The following is a 22328-nucleotide window of genomic DNA, read 5'->3' on the forward strand; positions in this document are numbered from 1 at the left end:
GCCCGTATTAGAAACGCATGGAACTCCCATGCGGGCCGCATTAGACGCCCAGATGCAGAAAACTTGTAACTACTTGCCTCTTGGAGCCTTTGAACGACCAACAACCAATAAATGAGGCATGGGCACCCTATGCTCGACCCATATCACTTAGGGACACCTGCCCATGATCCATGATCAAATGTAGACTGAGTTGTGATGATCTTGAGGTCTTTTGAACACTATAAATAGCCACACTTGGCTCATAAGTTCACCACACTTCAAACAACTCACCTCTGATCATTCTAAGGCTCCCAAGCATCCATCTCTGCTCTATAAGCAAGAAATAACTTCTATAAGTCGTTCACAATCAATATGGTCTTGCATTTTCATAGTTATAGCTTATAAACACAACCGTCGTAACTAACGGTTGTCATTACAATAACTTGCAAATGGTTCAGTCTTATGACGGATCAAAAGTAGTTATGAGCTGGTATTTATGTGGGTAATAAACCCCAAAAAGGGTTCCCTCTGATCACCACTCTAACTATGTCAAATATCGAGTTAAACGCGCACTTAAAAAGTCAACAGAAAGTCATTTTGCCGTTTTCTACATAATCTGTAATGTATACGTTATGAAACTTGTTTTGATGTTCATAAAACATGATATTAAGCATATAAACTTGTTTGCGCTCGTTTGAATCGACCATTTGCTATATTGACCCGGTTCGGAGCCGAATGTCGCAAAAGTTTGACTTTTGCTTTGACTTCAGTTCTGACCCGTTTTAGTGAGGTATAGATATACCTTAGGAACCTATTAGGACCAGGTCACATGTTGGTATAAACCTCTGTGATCGGTTCATGAGTTATCCAAGTCTTTTGCGTAATTCCGTCAAACGCCTAAAAGTTGACCGTAACGCCATTTTGAAAATAAAACGAGTATTTCGGACACGTGAACGGACCAGAACCTTGCTTATTAAATTATAAGCATGTCCTTAAAGTTTCACGTCAATCCGAGGTCTAGAATGAGAGTTATGCTAAATAGCGCAATTAAAATAAACTTTTGTAATAAACGGCGCAATTAGCATAACACCTATCTAAACCAAGATTTCGTCACCAAAACTTTTACCCACTGTTATAAAATAATATTTTGGGAATTTTAAAGATTTTTAATAATTTTTATCTTGCTCATGACCTGCGGTTATGGCTACGGTTCGGTAAATACCGAATATGCCCTTTTCGGCCAAAACATGAGTTCTACAAGGTCTTTTGACCCGATTCCAGTTGCTACTGGTTCCAAATAATAAATAAAGTATTTTAAGCTTTATAAGCTGTTCGGGAAACTCAGATTTCCTGTAGAACTCGAAAAGCTCTTTAAAAGTCTTTAAAATGACCGAAAAGCCCCTACGGGGCATAATATTAACTTAAACTCGTTACGGGCATCACGGGAGGTATCCTACTGATACCACAACCTCTTTGAGGCATATTGACTTAGGAAATAAGCATAAGACTCTCATGGTTAACCGTTTCGCCTATTGCGCGCACGGTTCGGCTTATGAAGCTAGCTTTCATAAATTTAGCCGATACGGGTCAAATTATATTATTTGAACCCCAAAATCCAGAGTGTGAACCATAAACCCATATAAAACAAGTCTCTGAACTTGTTGGGTCAGAATCACACTCCATTCTCGGTTTTCGCCTTTTCGCGCGATTAAACCATATCTATATATATCGGAACCAACCGGTCTAGGCTACGGCTAATATAAGGACCCGTTAGGATTCTAAGAGGTTAATTAAAACCTTCGTTCCATATTAGGAGCCCCGGTAAAAGCTATCGGCGATTTAATCGAACTAAGGATATATACTTGCAAAGGTAAATACTTTAACTTATTTCCCCTATACGGGCTTGGGTTACGGTATGTTAATACCGCTTGATTGAGCATTATATTTTTCCATCGCTTAGGTGGTTAATTAAATAATATGATCGGCTCATTTAAACAGTTTTGTTTCTTAAAAGCCTTTGGGGGGTTTAATGACCGTTGTCCCGGATATCCTTGGCATCATTTTACGAAATGGCCACGACCATCGACATCCCGGTGTAGGCGTACACCTGGTATATATTGTCGACATTAAATTAAAAGACGTAGCCGTTGGTTTCCATACTACGGTTTTACGCAATGTGGTGTGTCTATAAATCTTTAACCCGGCACGACCCGGGCTACCGAACGCATAAAAGAACATGTAAAACGTTCACAAGATTTTAATAATTTTCCCAAGTTATAAAAGAGTTTGTGCCTTGTGCATTCAAATCAATTTTAAATAAACATTTTCAAATGTGTCAGTTGAACGTATTTACCAGTGTAAACTGACGTATTTTCCCCAAAAAGATTAAGTGCAGGTACTATACGAAATGGGCTGGTATAAGCGTCCTAAGCATCGTACATAGTCTCGCAAACTCGATGCTGCATCTGAATGAACAATATTTACTATTTTGATCCGCTGTGGATATATTCAACTTCTGTAATACATTTGATATTACAACCAGAGGTTGAAGTTTATATATTTATCTTTAAGCTTCCGCTGTGCATTATATAATTGTGTGGTTTGACTATATTGTTGCCAACATCGTCACGGTAATCCCCCACCGGGCCCACCGGTGAAACACGTGGAAATCGGGGTGTGACAACTTTTTTCCTAACTAAAGTTTACAAACTAGAAATCTCAAATAAAACAATGAGAAAGGGACTTGTAGGTGAATCAAATGGAGTCACACACGAAAGGGACTGGATATACGGGTCAGTATTTGTGATGCGAACCACTCAGCATCCGAGATCTACCAATGGGAAAGGGACTTGAAGACTAATCCCTAGACGTGGTCTATCAGCCATGAACATGAACTGACCAACAAATAAGTTTACAAATAAAACAATAACTAACCTGAACAAATGTCGGCTGGCCTGAAGAATCGTTGTGTCGCCGTAGAAGAAGAAGATCGCCGGCCTAAAGAATCGCTGTGTCGCCCTAGAAGAAGAAGAAAGTGAAACGTCGTGTGTGAATTAGAATGATCTGATTTTTCTCTAAGCTTGATCTTTTAATTTTGAGAAGGGTAGTTTTGTCATTTTAATAGAGAATGAGAAATATACAATTTTTATTTATTTTGAGAAGGGTAGTTTTGTCATTTTAATAGAGTTGGGAAAATATGCAATTTTTATTTAGGCTTGGGTAAATATGCAATTAAGGTTGTTTTTAAGAGGAAATATACAATTATTCCTAATTATTAAAACACTAGAACCAAATCTTTCTATACTAATAAACAAAAATCCTTTTTGTACACGTGTCATTCTCTGGTAATTTCTCACCCTTATTTTCTTATTTATTTCTTTTATTAAATAATAATAATAATATTAAACATCAACTTAAATAAATCTGTTTATCTCTTTTATTTAATTGATTTCTTTTTTAATTCTAAAGTTTCGATCTTTGTCAATTTAAGTCTAAAGTTTCAATCTTTGGTATTTTGACCCCTTTGATTAATTTGATTTTTCACTTCTAATTCAAAAGTTTTCATCTTTTGCAATTTAACCCCTTTAATTTTTTTACTTTCAATCCAAAACTTTTCATCTTTTGCAATTTAATATCAACATTTTTTTACTTTCAACTTTAGTCTCTTATATACTTTTCATCTTTCATAAGTTCTTCGTTTAACATGTCGTTCTAAATTTCCGACTTAACAAGCCGCAACATGCGTGTGGGATTCAACGTTTTTTCATCTATTTTTTTCTGTTTCTTTAATTTTTTTACTTTCAATCCAAAACTTTTCATCTTTTGCAATTTAATCTCAACATTTTTTTATTTTCAACTTTAGTCTCTTATATTCATCTTTCATAAGTTCTCCGTTTAACGTGTCGTTCTAAAAGTCTAAAGTTTCAATCTTTGGTATTTTAACCTCTTTGATTAATTTGATTTTTTATTTCTAATTCAAAAGTTTTCATCTTTGCAATTTAACCCCTTTAAATTTTTTACTTTCAATCCAAAACTTTTCATCTTTCGCAATTTAATCTCAACATTTTTTTTACTTTCAACTTTAGTCTCTTATATACTTTTCATCTTTTATAAGTTTTCCGTTTAACGTGTCGTTCTAAATTTCCGACTTAACACGCCTCAACATGCGTGTGGAATTCAACGTTTTTTCATCTATTTTTTTCTGTTTCTTTAATTTTTTTTACTTTAAATTCAAAACTTTTCATCTTTTGCAATTTAATCTCAACATTTTTTTTTACTTTCAACTTTAGTCTCTTATATACTTTTCATCTTTCATAAGTTCTCTGTTTAACGTGTCGTTCTAAATTTCCGAGTTAACACGCCGCAACGTGTGTGTGAGATTCAACGTTTTTTCATCTATTTTTTCCTGTTTGACGTTTCCGTCGCAGCGCGTCTATTTTTCCCCATTTGATAGGTCTGTCGCAACGTGCGAGTCAGAGATCGACTTAGTTATTTTTTTCTCAGTTTTACACACAGGCTCGTGGTCATGTGAGAAACATTTGTCTTTCATCTAATCTAACATGATATATAACTATTGAATCCCCGCCGCATTGCGACGGGTGGTAAATCTAGTCTGCAATATTTACAAACCACAAGAACCAATCAAGCATTTAACTCATAAAATAAAGAAAAATCCTAGAAAACTTTTATATAATAAAATAAAGAAAAATCCAAGAAAACGCTAGGAAGTTTGGTTGAAGAGTAGAAAGGGGAAGTTGCTCAATAGGTTTTGACGATCAATCATCTCAAAAATTGAAACTTTATCACTAAAACCCATTTACCCATTTCACGATAAAGAAGAAGATACCGGTTTTTCCTCGAAATGATACCCATCTGATTACGATCAAGAAACAAAAACCCTAAAAACAGGGTTTCTTTCAGTTTTACATATCCCCTGTTTATCTTATCTTTAACATATTGATGAAATGGGGTCGTCAACGACCGGAATATGTATTCCCCAGAAGTCAAAGTAAAGTTCTTTATGTTTCAGTACATTATATATGTATATTAATCTATCTATTTTGTGTTTATGTGTGCAGAATTTCTTTGTTGATGTATCTTCTTCTTCTTCTTTTTTTTTTTTCAGGAAAAGAGTGTTTCCAGGGAGTTCACCGGATAATGGGCCTATAAGTCACAAGAATAAGATGCTTAAACAAAATGAGGTAATAATGATATGATAATAAGATCAGTGTTGGTTTCTTGATTGTTTATTAGCTTGTTTAAGTGGTATGATCAAGATGATTTTTTTTTTTTTTTTTTTTTAAGGTTTTGATATGATTTAGTAATTAGTAAGAAATGATGTGATAGGTGTCTTGATATAGACTTTATTCAGTTGATAAATGAAATATGTTCAGTAAAAAAAATTCATTCAAAGAGTACCTGGGAAACCAATTTCGCCTACCAAATATTTCAATAGAGTTTTCACAAGTTAACTAACTAATTGTTGTAGCTTTCTTTTTCAATACATCTGGTTCTATTTGTTTGTTTGTCTGTTGTGTGTTTGGAGTCGAGGGTCTCTCTAGAAGCTGTTGTGTGTTTGGAGTCGAGGGTCTCTCTAGAAGCAGCCCCTCTATCTCTAGGGATGGAGGTAAGGTTTGCCTACATCCCACTCTCCACAGACCCTACTAGTAGCTTTGCTACTTGTGGGATTTACTGGGTATGGTTGTTGTGGCTGTATCATTCAGGGATGAGCATTTGGTACCAGTACCTATTTTTTTTTTTCGGGACCGGTAACGGTATTTTAGTTGATTTACCTTCAAATACTGGTACCGTACCGGTTATTTTCGGTACCCATTATTGCGGTTTTTAGGGTGTACGGTGTGGCATGCGGCAAGGGGCGGCAAACAAGTTTGCCGATCGGCAAACACCGGCGCCGACTATTTGGCGAGGCGGCAAAGCAAAGCAATCGGTGACAGGTTACCGATTCGGGAAGAAGATGATTGAGAGAGAGAGGGTATTGTGGGTGGGGTCCATTCCTATCTCAACCAATCACACTTTTTTTTTTAAATAGTTTACCACTTCACCAAGTGTCTAAACCATTGCCAACACTTTTCACCAAAGTTTAAACACTTTTGACTGATTGACATGGCGCGCTCTGATTGGTCGGTTTTTTGGTTTGCCACTCCAAAGTGTTTAACCACTCCCTACACCCTTAGGGACCGGTATTTTAGGTACCGAGCCCATCCCAAATCATTCTTGATTTTAACCTTAGGGTGTATTCCTAGGATGCTTTGGTAATGATATCTTCAGGAACTATAGATGCGGTCCAGTCTTCAGAACAGGTCAAGTCAGATAAAAAGGGAAAGGTATAAATCTTGATTTTTCGTTGCTGCATTTTAGATGTATAACACTGTTACATCCACCATGACGGTTTTTCAATTATTAACACTTTGAGTTTTTCGTTTTCTTAGGGCGTTGTTACGTCATCAACACTTGGTGGTCCAATAGATATAGATTCAGATGACGATTCCCGTTACGGCAAAGATTATATAAATTCATCTTCCGATGAGTCTGAATCCGAGGATGACTATGCAGTTTTGCAGTCTCGTTTCGATAAAATTGATCTTCCTACCGGAGTAGAAGCTGCCATTCCACAGTTCTCGGGTTTGATCAAGACGAAAGACAAAATGAAGGTTCACGCTAAGCCGGCTAACGGTTCAAAAACCTCGGCAGGTTCAGGTCTGCGGGTACATAGGGGTGCAATGAAGGTTCATGCTGAGCCTGCCAACGGTTCAAAAACATCAGCAGGTTCGGGTCTGCGGGTACAAAGGGGCGCAATGAAGGTTAAATCTGTAAAGAAACCGGTCAAAACTCGACACCATAAAGGGTCCTCCGGTGCAGTAGGAGACAGTTCCAATAATAAGCATGACCGGTTAGAGCATGTCACTAATCATGGAGAAGTTATATCTATGGAAGATGAAACCGTCGTCCAAGATTCTGGCAACAATGACGTACTTAGGAAGTATCGAAACTTCAAAAAGTTTGATATTGTTGAGGATTATTCGGATCATCACTATTCAGGGTCAAGTTCAGCGACGATGGAGGCAAGTCTTGTTTTAATTGATTTTTTTAGAGTAAAGTACGCAGATGGTCCCTGTGGTTAACCAAAATTTTGGATTTAGTCCCTAGCTTTTCAAAAGTACATGGATGGTCCCTATGGTTTGCACTTTATAACGCCTTTAGTCCTCAACTTATGCCAAAAGTACACGGATGGTCCTTATGGTCTGCACTTTGTAACGAATTTAGTCCCCAACCTTTAGTGACTAAATGCGTTACAAAGTGCTAACCACAGGGACCATCCATGTACTTTTGGCAAAAGTTGGGGCCTAAATGCGTTATAGAGTACAAACCAAAGGGACCATCCGTGGACTTTTGGAAAGCTCGGGACTAAATCCAAAATTTCTGTTAACCACAGGGATCATCCGTGTACCTTACTCATTTTTATATGATTAATAAAACTTTGCAGCCACCGAGAAACTGGGCTAAAAAGATTCAAGAAGAATGGAGGATTCTCGAGAAAGACTTGCCTGGTCTGTTTTGCTAAATTTTGCAAGTTTTATGTTTTTACATTTCAGTTGATCTAACGTTTGTTATTTGGTTATAGATATGATATATGTTAGGGTTTATGAATCGAGGATGGATCTTTTAAGAGCGGTGATAATGGGACCTGAAGGGACGCCGTATCATGACGGTCTTTTTTTCTTTGATGTGTGCTTCCCTAAAACCTATCCTCATGATCCACCTGTATGTTTATTCTTTCTTTTTTTGACTTGAGTAAAATGCCATTTTCGTCCCTGGGGTTTGGCCAGTATTGCGACTTTCGTCCAAAGGTTTGTTTTTCCGCATCTGGATCCAAAAGGTTTGAAATCTTGCCATTTTTATCCGGCTCGTTAACTCCATCCATTTTTCTTTGTTAAGTCAGGGATATTTTCGTATTTTTTTAACTTAAAGGGTAATTCGGTCTTTTTCACTTTATGTACAAACATTTAAGATACCCTTGTCCGTATCCGTTAGACCGAATTGCCCCTTAAGTTAACAGAAAAAGACGGAAATACCCTTGACTTAACAGAGAAAAATGGACGGAGTTCACGAGCCGGATGAAAATGGCAAGATTTCAAACGTTTTGGATCCAGATGCGGAAAAACAAACCTTTGGACGAAAATCGCAAAACGGACCAAACCTTAGGGACGAAAATGCCATTTTACTCTTTTCACTTTATCAGTTTATCCTATGGTTTTATTTAAAGATCTAAAGGCTATTAATATTATACAATTCTTCTCAGCAAGTGCACTATCACTCTGGTGGCCTAAGAATTAATCCAAATCTTTATCACAATGGCAAAGTTTGCTTGAGCCTTCTAAACACTTGGGTTGGTTCGAAGAATGAGAAATGGACACCTGGCGTCTCAACTATGTTCCAAGTTTTGCTCTCTATACAGGGTCTGATTTTGAACGCGAAACCATATTTCAATGAACCTGGATATGAACGAACAAGCGGATCTGCTAGTGGAGAAAATAAATCACTGCAATACAATGAGCGCACTCTGGTTCTGTCACTCAAAACTATGGTTTACACTATGAGGAAACCACCCAAGGTATGCAACTGGCATTGTGTATAGCATGTTCCGGATGCTTCTTTTTGCTAATTTGATGTTTTTGGATGCAGCATTTTGAGGATTTGGTGATTGGGCATTTTTGTGATCGTGCACGAGGTATTCTGACAAGTTGTAATGCATATACGAAAGGTGTGAGAGTCGGGTGTGGTGTTGACATGGGTGAGCAAACGGGTTCACGGGGGTTTCGGAATGATGTGAAAGGGTACATGAAGACACTTGTAGAAGCATTTAAACAAATAGGAGTAGAGAATTTGGAGGAATTCTTGCCCCCAACTCAGAATTTTACTCAGAAAATAAGGGCCTTTTTGGGCTTTTAAAAGAGAGTTTGTGGGGAGCTGATTTGTGATCATGTAAATAACTTGGAAACTTGTCCCTTTTAACCCCTATTTTATGGTCTACCTTAGAAAGTATAGTATAGATAGAGTCCTTTGATGTTTAAAAAGCTTGGAGCTTTTGGAAGAGTTTATGCCTTTTAAGTTGAGGGTTTGGGTTTTTCATTAAAAAAAAAGACTGATAATGTGTTGGATTCTTGATTATATGTTGGGCTTTATAAGTGGTATCTATTATGCAAACAATTTCTTAGATCTACTCTGTTAATAGTTAAAAAAAAAAAAAAGAAATCTTTGCCGATGAACTTCTGGTGCATTGGCAACTCTATGACCTTCCAAAGTGGAGGTCATGGGTTCGAGTCTTACCCGGAGCGAAAATGTTCTGGCTTGAGCTAGATGTTTTACCACACTGGGCATTCGGACGGTGGGTTTCCTCTGGAATGGTGGCGGGCCAGTCACCAGCGCCGCTTGCGTTTGTGGGCTTGGGTGGCATTTTACCTTTGGGTTTACCGAGTGATCCGGCTTTTGTTGGTCATTTAAAAAAATATAGTTAAATGTTTTGATATAGTTTAGTACTTTGTTAAATGTGTCTTGAGCTTAGTTGGATGGTTGAATTGTATTTTTAATGTTAACAACCTCCTAAACAGTTTTATTCGATTTGGATTAAGGTTCATGAGGTGGTAGTCTTTTTTTGGTATTTCTAGTTATGTAACTACTTTATGGTCTAGAATTTGGATAGTATAAATAATATCCAAGTTATTATGTCGAGAGTTGAGGAAAATGATGGCATAGTGGACTTGGAAAATAACAAGCGACTTTTGAAAGAGTCTTTGTAGCTTTTAAGTCTTGTATTTTTGTCTTTGTGGAAAACTGGTAGGATGTTTATGTCTGTGAAATATAGTTTAAACTTTAATGATTCATATTGGGGGTTGGTTATCTTAGAATAATGTTGGGTATTGCAAAAGTAATAAAACAATGAAGTATCACATAGTATTGAGTTCTTTGTTGTAGGTGTCAAATTTATGCTTGGATGATAACAATCTCTACCCACGTACAAGTATGGCTTAAGCTTGGATTTATGAAGAAGGAGATAGTCACCCTCTATCGTGCCCAAAGTTGAACCTAAGACCTTACCTTTAAGAAGCATAAGCCTCTATCAAGTGGGCTAGCCACATATTGTCTAAAAAAAACTTACTTAATTCATGAGGTTGATCAATTTCAAGGTCGGGACCGACACTAACAAACTAAAAAGATAACAATTGAAACAATTAACTAATTTAAAAAATTAGGAATTTTTTTATGCATTTACATGTACAACGAATGATACCGAACTACCAATAACAAATAAGTAAAATAACCCGATGAAGAACCTTTTAGAGGCTTATAGCACATACGAGTCTTCGTATCAAAATGGAAGCCACAAAATTTAGGGGTCTAGAGACATTGCTTTAGAAACAAGCTCGTTAGGCCGACCCTGTGTTACCCATATTCCCATAATCCCATGGATAGCAGGTTTCGATCATATCATTTAAATTCTCATACATACAACACATACGCACTACAGTACTACACCTAGTGGCAGAGGTTCTTGGTGGCCAGGGGTGCCCCGACCCCCACTGATTTTTGCTCGTAGTGTTAATTTTACCCAATATTCCCGAATTTTTTAGTGTAAAATATTGGATTTTTAAAACCCCCTCATTTGGATTTTGAGAATATGACCCCATATGGACCATGATACACACTTTAAACACCTGTAATTTATACATCTATTAATAAGGAAACTGAAATGAACATGACATGAGTCGTAGGTAGTCTTGATTCGTTTAAAAGAATGGTGCCTTCACCCCTTCAACCCAGAGAGAGAGAGAGGGAGAGAGAGAGAGAGAGAAAGTGAGAGGGAGAGGAAGAGAGGGAAATGGAATTGCGATTAGCCAAAGGTTATAATATCGCCTAACCACCTGTCTCCATAGGGGACCATCCTTTTGTTGCGGCATGCTCCTCAGATTTATGGATTCACATGGGGCCTTAGTCAGGGAGAGGGGGAGGGGGAGGGAGGGAGGGAGGAAAAGAGAGAGAGAGGTGTGGATTGATGATTGTAGAGCGGTTCTGCCGTTAGTAAGGCATGTTTGGCTAAGCTTTTTGAAACAACTTATTGACTTATTGGCTTTTCGAAAAGTCATAAGCTCTAAAAAGATGTTTGGCAATGAGGATGTATGTAGGACTGTAAACGAACCGAACGAACACGAACAAGGCCTTGTTCGTGTTCGTTCGTTAAGGAAATAAATGTGTTCACGAACGGTTCGTGAACAATTACCGAACGAGATTTTATGTTCGTGTTCGTTCATTAAGGAAATGAGTGTGTTCGCGAACGGTTCACGAACACAAATAAATTTGGCGAACGCGACGAAGGATAAAGATTGATGGCCCAGAGAGTAGCACTCGAAATTGAATCCCTTATTGTGGAACGGAGGTCGATTGTATTCGTGGATGTAAATAATGAGAAATGAAAAGGAAATGATACATAAACAAGGTGAAAGTGGATTTTCTAGTTTAATTGTTAGGGAAATAAAATAAATAAAAGTTTAATAATATAAAAAGTACCAATAAAATATAAAAAAGTACAAAGATCTTCGACTAAAACACAAACATACGAACATAAACGAACGAAAATCAATGAATGTTCACGAACACGTTCACGAACACCTTATCGAACGTTCACGAACACAATCGAACGAACGAGGCCTCTGTTCATGTTCGTTCATTTAACTAATCGAACGAAATTTTTTGTTCATGTTCGTTTGTTTATTAAACAAACGAACATAAACGAACTTCCCGCCGAACGGTTCACGAACTGTTCGATGAACGTTCGGTTCGTTTACAGCCCTAGATGTATGTGAGGGGAAAAGTGACTTTTCCAAAAAGTCACTCAATCCTGACTTTTCCAAAAAGTCAATAAGAGGTTTCATAAGCTTAGCCAAACACCCCCTTAATGACGGTATCATCAATTCCGAGCTGGATCTTTCTTTCTCCGTATTCTATTTCATCGTTTCTTTTATATACAAACATATATTAAGAGAAATAGAGAGAATTTATATCTCAAAAAAGTATCTAATCTCAATGATCGTGTATACATGTATATGTGCATATATAGGTAGAGGATCCTGTAAAAAGTGCTCAAAGTGTAAGAAGTGTGAGAAGTGTATTATAACACTATATATAATACTATATAACACCATATAAACACCGTATAACAATATGTAACACCGTATAATACCATATAACACTATATAACACTATATATCATTATATAACAAATATAACACTATAGGTTGTCTGATAGAATGTCTATGATAGATGTATAGTGTTATATTTGTTATATAATGTTATATAGTGTTACATAGTGTTATATGGTATTATATGGTGTTACATATTGTTATACGGTGTGTTTATATGGTGTTATATAGTATTATATATAGTGTTATAATACACTTCTTACTCTTTAGGCCCTTTTTTACACTATCCTTACCCTGCATATATATATATATATATATATATATATGCATATATATATATATATATAGGGAGGGGCTCATGCGAGAACCACCCTTATTGTGAGAACCTTGAGAACCAATGTGAACACAACCTAAAATAGCTAAAAAAACCTAAAAAAAACCTAAAAAAACCTAACCCCCACCCCCCCCCCCCAAAAAAAAAAAAACCTAAACCCCCCACCCCCCCCCCCAAAAAAAAAAAAAGACCTAACCCCCCCCCCCCAAAAAAAAACCCTAACCCCCCCCCCAAGCTAAATGCTAAAAAAAACCTAAAAAAAACCTAACCCCACCCCCCCCCCCAAAAAAAAAAAACCTAAACCCCCCTCCCCCACCCCCCAAAAACCTAACCCCCCCCCACCCCACCCCACCCCCCAAGCTAAAATGCTAAAAACTAAACCCTCAAAAAACCTAAAAAAATCTAAAATTTTTTTTTTGAATTTTTTAATATTTTTTATGTTAAAATCGCTACTTTTAGAAGCCAAAAAAAATTTTTTTTTTTGGCTTCGAAAAGTAGCGATTTTTTTATAAAAAAATATTAAAAAATTCAAAAAAAAATTTTTGTGTGATTTTTAGCTATTTTTAGGCATTTTTGGTGTGTTCACATTGGTTCTCGCGGTTCTCACAATAAGAGGTGGTTCTCGCATGATCTTCTCCCTATATATATATATATATATAGGGCAAGGATAAATTGAAAACCCACTTGAGTTGAAGAAACCCTGATGTGACACTCTAGGTTTTTCCGAACGTACACGTTGTAATTTTTGCGTATATATATATGATATTAAATGAAAACGTGATCCTTTATGCATTTTATGTGTCGTATGTATTATATATATATATATATATGAGAGTCGAGACCACGACCCGAGACCATGACTCGCAACCACCCGGTTGCGAGTGGGCCACTCGGTCTCGAGTGGGCCTTTGGGCCGTAACCGGTTTGGGCCGAGACCCTTAGCTTATGTTGGAACCTTGTATATAATCCCAACTTCCCCCTCATTCTTCATTCTTTAGTCACCAAACACAAACACACTTCTCCTATTTCTCTCTCACTAGAAAACCCTCTACAAACACCACTTCCTTCTCCAAAATCTCGGTTCAAGCAAGGATCTCGGACAAGGACTCGGTCAAGATCATCACTCGGACACTCCATCTTCTCTCATTCTCTTCTCTTTGTTTTCGGCTCCCCCTTTTCATAACCGGTTAGTGTTATCTTTTTGTATATAAGATTTATGTATGTTGTATGAACTAGAAATGCTTGGTTAGTAAGTGTTATACATGATTTTTGGGTAATTTGTGAAGTTGAACTATGTGTGTTAAACCTTATGTATGAATACTTGCTAACATGCTTGAATGATTATAGAATAATGGTTTAAGGATGATTAGGGCCAACCGAGTTATGTTAATATCACTAAATGTATGTTTTCTTGTTCTTGCATGACGATTTTTGCTAGAAATATGTGATTTTTGGTTCAAAAATGTATGATTATGTTAAGGAGAAAACCCTAGAAAATTATGAATGTAAGATGAACTTGTTTGAATGTGGTTTGAAGATTCAAAAAATGGCAAAGTTTGATCTAAGTTTACTAATATTCAGATTAGGCAAAGTTGTTTGTGAAACCTCATTGGCTGTTGCCCGATTTGGGCCTGATTACTTGGTACAAATTGGACTGTCTTATCTGCATCATCACGTGTACATGAAAGGGACAGCTTCCGACTCGCAACCACACGATTACGACTCGAGACCACGCAGTTGCGACTCGCAACCATAGCATGACAAGTCGAAACCACACGATTACGACTCGAGACTACGACGGTTGCGACTCGCAACCACAACGTGACAACTCGAGACCACGGTTGCGACTCGCAACCACAGCGTGACAAGCCGAGACCACCTGGTTGCGACTCGAGACCAGCCGGTTGCGACTGGGCTGTCCATTTTGGTTATTGGGCCAATATGTGTTTAACTTGGACTATCTGTTGACTGGATTATGTATTACTGTTGACTGCTTAAATGTTTAGGCCGGCCCAATAACCCCATGACTGTTTACTTGTATGCATGTTACGTACCTGTATGTGTTTTACGTGAATGCTTGTACACCAAACCTGACCTATACCGGTAACCATGTTAGGACGTGGTGACCAACGTGATTGACAAGTAACCTAAACCTACCGAGCAACCCAAGGTGAGTTCACAACTTAAAAGCATGCGTCCCGGTGGTTTGGGACACGAGACTAAAACAACCCTATCCCCTTGTAAAAGGGGATACCATTTACATTCCTTCCCTAGTTACTGGGAACAAACCTACTTTTCCTTCCCTTGTATTGGGAAACCTTTGGTTAATTACTGTTTATACGGATTGCAACTAACGGCACTAAACGAAACTCTATCACTCAAGTCCCTACTACAAATACCGATTAGTCGCCGGGGTCAGGCGAACGGGTTATTAGTTGATAGCGCTATTTAGGTTTTACCAGCCTCACACCGTGCCCTGGTTTGGGATCGGTCGTGAACTAATGTACTCTGGCATCCGTCAATGATGATAGAACATTGACATCGGGGCATCCTGCGGATACGCAACGGTTACCTAGTGTTCGGTATTGGAAAAACAGTTTAGTCGCTAACTTTTGGGGTAGCTCCCCATGGCATGTATAAACGGATAAATTAACCGGTGAAACAAGTTTTTGGTAATTAAAACTGGACAACTAGTGAACTCACTCAGCATTATTGTTGACCCCTTACTGCATGCTTTGCAGGTAACCAGTGACGAAGGAGCTTGCTGCTTGGGAACGAGTAGTGTCTGTCCACCCTTGTGTTGGGTGTTACCTTATTTTGAACTATGGACTTTGTTTTAACTGTCTTACTTATGCTTCCGCTACTTATTAACTGTTGAACTTAAAACCTTAAACTCTGGACTTGATATTTGCTAATCTTATGGTTAGTAAGTATTACTTTTGTTATCAACTTAACTATTCAGTATAATTGGTGGCTGGATCCTGGTCAGTCACGCCCTCGAAGCGGGTGTTATCCGCAGGTGGATTTTGGGGGTGTGACAGATTGGTATCAGAGCCATTGGTTATAGTGAACTTGGTTTTAAAAAGGGGAAAATCTTTTTGGAGAAAACCAGACTATAACCCGTGACTCGTAACGACACTACACTCCAAGTGCAAGGCTCGACACATTTGACCTCATAGCTCGGACCAGTGTTTACTTGTTTGCTTTATGTTTCCTGATTTGCTATACGTACTAGTATGCCTAAATCAGATAGATACACCTCTCTCTTCTATCTCATTCTCGCTACACTACGACATCACACTCATACTGTGTTTTCTGGTTATGAAGACAATGAGTGGACGCGGAAGGGGAAACATCAACATGACTCAGGCTCAGTTCACTAACCTACTCAACACAGTGGCTGCAGCTTTTGCAGCTCACCCTATAGGTAAGCTCGTTGTTTTAGGATGTTTAGATCCTACCGCCACATCGACTTTTCGCCTCTAAACCTATACGTTTCGCTTCTCACCCTATAGGTCAGCATGCACCTGCGCAACCACCAGTGTGTACTTTCAAAACTTTCATGGATTGCAAGCCTCTCCCTTTCAACGGCACTGAGGGTGCCATAGGTCTTCTGCATTGGATTGAGAAAATTGAAGCTGTTTTTGCTGTTTGCGAATGTCCCCCTGCAAATTGGGTGAAATTTGCTACTGCTACGCTTGAAGGAAGCGCACTTTCTTGGTGGAAGGCGCAGATTCAGATGTTTGGATTGGAAACTGCAAATGCTACTGCGTGGGAGGATTTCAAGGATATGATTAAGGATGAATACTGTCACCGGGATGACATCCACAAGCTTGAGAATGAGTACTATGAGCTCAAGATGGTTGGGTCGGAAATTGAAACTTACACCAAGCTGTCTAATGACTATGCTGCTCTTTGCCCAAACATGTCTCGACCTATGTATCGAAGAATCGAACTGTATATCAAGGGTTTGGCTCCAGAAATTCGAAGCCATGTAACTTCAGCCAACCACACTACCATTCAGCCGATTGTTCGACTTGCTCACAAACTTACTGATCAGGCCGTAGAAGAGGGCAGATTGCCCAAAAGGATCAGTGCTACTGTCGGAACTTCTAGTGACAACAAGCGTAAGTGGGAAGGAAGTCAGGGCAAGGATGCTAACCCCACTCAGGCCCCAGCACAGCAAAGGAAAACTGAAAACAACAAAGGCACTCAGCAACAGGGTGGCTACCGGGGAAGCTACCCTAAGTGCAACAAGTGTAACAGACACCATAATGGGGCATGTAACAAGGGTCAGTGTCAGCGATGCCACAAGATGGGGCACGAAGCCAAGGATTGTAGAAGCCAGTTCCCAGCAAGACAGAATCAGCAACAACCTCAACAGCAACAGCAGCAGGGAAACGACCGAGCATGTTTTAAATGTGGGGCAACAGGGCACTTTAAGAAGGATTGTCCTGAACTAAATCAGAACCGCAACAATAATCAGGGAGCTGGGAACAACAATCAGAACAACAATGCTGGGAATGGTGCTAGAGGAAAGGCTTTTGTGATTGGAGCTGGAGAAGCAAGGAATGACCCCAATGTCGTGGCGGGTAAGTTCCTACTCGATGATCGTTATGTTTCTGTGTTATTTGATTCCGGTGCCGATGCTAGTTATGTATCCCTACGTATTAGTAAGAAGCTTAAGCGTCCGCTTTCGTTACTAAGTTCTCCTCATATCGTCGAGTTAGCTAATGGTAGAAACATCGAGGCCTCACATGTTATCAAAGGCTGCAAACTAGAGTTGTCTGGTCAGACATTTAGTATCGATCTTTTCCCTGTTACTCTTGGAAGCTTTGACGTCGTTATTGGTATGGACTGGTTATCCAAGCATCGCGCTGAGATCCTCTGTCAAGAGAAAGCAGTTCGTATTCCTCGCCGTTCTGGCGAACCCCTCATTGTACAAGGTGGCAAAGGTGGAGAAATCTCCGGCGTTATCTCGTTCTTGAAAGCCCAGAAGTGTTTACGAAAAGGGCACACCGCTATCTTAGCACTTGTCACCAACACGCAGGAAAAGGGAAAGAGGATCGAAGACTTTCCAGTAGTGCGTGACTACCCCGAGGTATTTCCTGAGGAATTACCTGGACTCCCTCCCCATCGTCAGGTCGAATTCCAAATCGAGCTAGCTCCCGGAGCAGCGCCTGTAGCTCGTGCGCCTTATCGACTAGCCCCCGCAGAATTGAAGGAACTCTCGACGCAACTACAAGAACTATTGGATAAAGGATTTATCCGTCCTAGTTCATCGCCCTGGGGAGCACCGGTACTCTTTGTTAAGAAGAAGGATGGCACGTTCCGAATGTGCATTGACTATCGTGAGTTGAACAAGGTTACCATCAAGAATCGTTACCCTCTCCCTCGAATCGACGACCTATTCGATCAGTTGCAAGGATCGAGCTACTATTCCAAGATTGACCTGCGATCAGGCTACCATCAGTTAAGGGTCCGTAATGAAGATATTTCCAAGACTGCATTCAGAACTCGTTACGGTCATTATGAATTCCTCGTTATGCCCTTTGGAATGACCAACGCGCCTGCGGTATTCATGGATCTCATGAACCGAGTGTGCAAACCCTACCTCGACAAATTCGTGATCGTGTTTATAGACGACATCTTGATCTACTCGAAAAGTCAGGAAGAGCATGAACAGCACCTACGCCTTATCCTCGAACTCCTTCGCAATGAGCAACTGTATGCCAAGTTCTCGAAATGCGACTTCTGGCTTCGAGAAGTCCATTTCCTTGGGCACGTGGTTAACAAGGATGGAATCCACGTCGACCCGGCTAAGATCGACTCTATAAAGAATTGGTCTACCCCTAAGACCCCCACTGAAGTTCGTCAATTCTTGGGATTGGCAGGTTACTACCGCAGATTCATTCAGGGATTCTCAAAGATTGCACAACCCCTCACTACGCTCACTCAGAAAGGCGTCACCTACTAGTGGAATGAAGCACAGGAATCTGCTTTTCGGAGGCTTAAGGATAACCTCTGCAGTGCTCCTATTCTCTCGTTACCTGAAGGCACTGACGACTTTGTGGTCTACTGCGATGCGTCTATTCATGGGCTCGGTTGCGTGTTGATGCAACGCGAGAAAGTTATTGCTTACGCCTCTCGACAACTTAAGACACACGAAAGGAACTACACAACACACGACTTGGAACTGGGAGCAGTGATATTTGCGCTTAAGATATGGAGACATTACCTGTACGGTACCAAGTGCACCATTTACACCGATCACAGGAGTCTCGAGCATATTTTCAAGCAAAAGGAATTAAACATGCGACAACGTCGATGGGTTGAACTTTTGAATGACTACGAATGCGCCATCAAGTATCATCCGGGCAAGGCCAATGTCGTGGCAGACGCCCTCAGCCGAAAAGACACTATACCAAAGCGCGTGCGAGCATTACAACTTACCATCCAGTCTAGTCTCCCTACCCAGATTCGAAATGCTCAGATTGAAGCTCTGAAACCGGAAAACATCAGGGCTGAGTCCCTGCGAGGATCGAGGCAGCAACTAGAACAGAAAGAAGACGGCGCCTACTATGTGGCAGGGCGCATTTGGGTCCCACTTTACGGAGATTTACGAGAGCTTGTGATGGACGAAGCCCATAAGTCCCGTTATTCAGTACATCCTGGTTCAGATAAGATGTACCACGACTTAAGAACCACATACTGGTGGCCTGGCATGAAAGCCCACATAGCAGCCTATGTTGGCAAATGTTTGACCTGCGCAAGAGTCAAGATCGAGTATCAGAAACCAGCAGGCCTACTACAGCAACCCGAAATCCCGAAGTGGAAATGGGAGCAAATTTCCATGGATTTTGTTACGGGGCTACCTAGATCTCAACGCGGGAATGATACTATTTGGGTGATAGTAGATCGATTGACTAAGTCTGCACACTTTCTGGCCATTAAGGAAACAGACAAGTTTTCTACCTTAGCAGAAATCTATTTAAAGGAAGTAGTCTCCAGGCACGGGGTGCCAACTTCTATTATTTCCGACAGAGACGCTCGTTTTACTTCCGAGTTGTGGCAAGCTATGCACAAATCCTTTGGCTCACGTTTGGACATGAGCACCGCTTACCACCCGCAAACGGATGGGCAGTCCGAACGCACCATCCAAACCCTGGAAGACATGCTTAGAGCATGTGTGATCGATTTTGGCAAGAACTGGGAGAAACATCTACCGCTGGTGGAATTCTCCTACAACAACAGCTACCACACTAGCATTCAGGCGGCACCTTTTGAGGCACTGTACGGTCGTAAATGCTGATCACCTCTTTGCTGGGCGGAAGTAGGTGACAGTCAACTCACAGGCCCAGAACTAGTGGTAGATACAACGGAAAAGATTTCCCAGATCAGGCAACGCATGGCGGCAGCTCGTGACCGTCAGAAAAGCTACGCTGACAAGCGTAGGAAACCGTTAGAATTCCAGGTCGGGGACCGGGTTCTACTTAAAGTCTCACCCTGGAAGGGTGTGGTTCGTTTTGGTAAACGAGGCAAGCTGAATCCACGATATGTTGGACCATTCGAAATTACCGAGAAAATCGGTAAGGTTGCTTATAGACTGAACCTGCCTGCAGAGCTGAGTGCAGTGCACAATGTCTTTCACGTGTCTAATCTGAAGAAGTGCCTGTCAGATGAAACGCTCATAATCCCTTTCAAGGAACTGACGATTGGTGAACAGCTACACTTTACTGAGGAACCGATTGAGATCACGGATCGAGAAATCAAAACCCTCAAACGTAGCCAGATACCCCTTGTGCGAGTTCGTTGGAACTCACGACGCGGCCCAGAGTTTACCTGGGAGCGGGAAGACCAGATGAAGTCCAAGTACCCCCAGTTGTTCCCTAACGAAAACCCCAGCACTGAAGCTACAACCGAATTTCGGGACGAAATTCCAAACTAACGGGGGGATGATGTGACACCCCGTTAAAACACGCTAGCTTGGCAGTGGCTGCCTTAACTTTCGGGACGAAAGTTCTTAAAACTTGGGGATAATGTGACACTCTAGGTTTTTCCGAACGTACACGTTGTAATTTTTGCGTATATATATATGATATTAAATGAAAATGTGATCCTTTATGCATTTTATGTGTCGTATGTATTATATATATATATATATATATATATATATATATATATATATATATATATATATATATATATATATATATATATATATATATATATGAGAGTCGAGACCACGACCCGAGACCATGACTCGCAACCACCCGGTTGCGAGTGGGCCACTCGGTCTCGAGTGGGCCTTTGGGCCGTAACCGGTTTGGGCCGAGACCCTTAGCTTATGTTGGAACCTTGTATATAATCCCAACTTCCCCCTCATTCTTCATTCTTTAGTCACCAAACACAAACACACTTCTCCTATTTCTCTCTCACTAGAAAACCCTCTACAAACACCACTTCCTTCTCCAAAATCTCGGTTCAAGCAAGGATCTCGGACAAGGACTCGGTCAAGATCATCACTCGGACACTCCATCTTCTCTCATTCTCTTCTCTTTGTTTTCGGCTCCCCCTTTTCATAACCGGTTAGTGTTATCTTTTTGTATATAAGATTTATGTATGTTGTATGAACTAGAAATGCTTGGTTAGTAAGTGTTATACATGATTTTTGGGTAATTTGTGAAGTTGAACTATGTGTGTTAAACCTTATGTATGAATACTTGCTAACATGCTTGAATGATTATAGAATAATGGTTTAAGGATGATTAGGGCCAACCGAGTTATGTTAATATCACTAAATGTATGTTTTCTTGTTCTTGCATGACGATTTTTGCTAGAAATATGTGATTTTTGGTTCAAAAATGTATGATTATGTTAAGGAGAAAACCCTAGAAAATTATGAATGTAAGATGAACTTGTTTGAATGTGGTTTGAAGATTCAAAAAATGGCAAAGTTTGATCTAAGTTTACTAATATTCAGATTAGGCAAAGTTGTTTGTGAAACCTCATTGGCTGTTGCCCGATTTGGGCCTGATTACTTGGTACAAATTGGACTGTCTTATCTGCATCATCACGTGTACATGAAAGGGACAGCTTCCGACTCGCAACCACACGATTACGACTCGAGACCACGCAGTTGCGACTCGCAACCATAGCATGACAAGTCGAAACCACACGATTACGACTCGAGACTACGACGGTTGCGACTCGCAACCACAACGTGACAACTCGAGACCACGGTTGCGACTCGCAACCACAGCGTGACAAGCCGAGACCACCTGGTTGCGACTCGAGACCAGCCGGTTGCGACTGGGCTGTCCATTTTGGTTATTGGGCCAATATGTGTTTAACTTGGACTATCTGTTGACTGGATTATGTATTACTGTTGACTGCTTAAATGTTTAGGCCGGCCCAATAACCCCATGACTGTTTACTTGTATGCATGTTACGTACCTGTATGTGTTTTACGTGAATGCTTGTACACCAAACCTGACCTATACCGGTAACCATGTTAGGACGTGGTGACCAACGTGATTGACAAGTAACCTAAACCTACCGAGCAACCCAAGGTGAGTTCACAACTTAAAAGCATGCGTCCCGGTGGTTTGGGACACGAGACTAAAACAACCCTATCCCCTTGTAAAAGGGGATACCATTTACATTCCTTCCCTAGTTACTGGGAACAAACCTACTTTTCCTTCCCTTGTATTGGGAAACCTTTGGTTAATTACTGTTTATACGGATTGCAACTAACGGCACTAAACGAAACTCTATCACTCAAGTCCCTACTACAAATA

The 22328-nt window shown here is 40.1% G+C and overlaps 1 protein-coding gene across 2 annotated transcripts; it reads left to right on the forward strand.

The window, feature by feature from the left end:
- The first annotated feature begins 4696 nt into the window (after positions 1–4696).
- On the forward strand, positions 4697–9204 carry LOC110900202 (putative ubiquitin-conjugating enzyme E2 38). 2 transcript variants are annotated; one of them, XM_022147106.2, is made up of 8 exons: positions 4697–4987; positions 5105–5180; positions 6243–6323; positions 6429–7061; positions 7484–7547; positions 7622–7761; positions 8300–8611; positions 8683–9204. In XM_022147106.2, exons 1-8 carry the CDS (start codon positions 4944–4946, stop codon positions 8947–8949), a joined length of 1617 nt encoding a protein of 538 aa, XP_022002798.1. In that variant the 5' UTR covers positions 4697–4943; the 3' UTR covers positions 8950–9204. The 2 variants fall into 2 exon arrangements, with proteins under 2 accessions (XP_022002798.1, XP_022002799.1); XM_022147107.2 differs by lacking the exon at positions 6243–6323.
- Positions 9205–22328: the final 13124 nt, after the last annotated feature.

The sequence above is a fragment of the Helianthus annuus genome, chromosome 3 (assembly GCF_002127325.2).
Source record: "Helianthus annuus cultivar XRQ/B chromosome 3, HanXRQr2.0-SUNRISE, whole genome shotgun sequence".
NCBI classification, from domain to species: domain Eukaryota; kingdom Viridiplantae; phylum Streptophyta; class Magnoliopsida; order Asterales; family Asteraceae; genus Helianthus; species Helianthus annuus.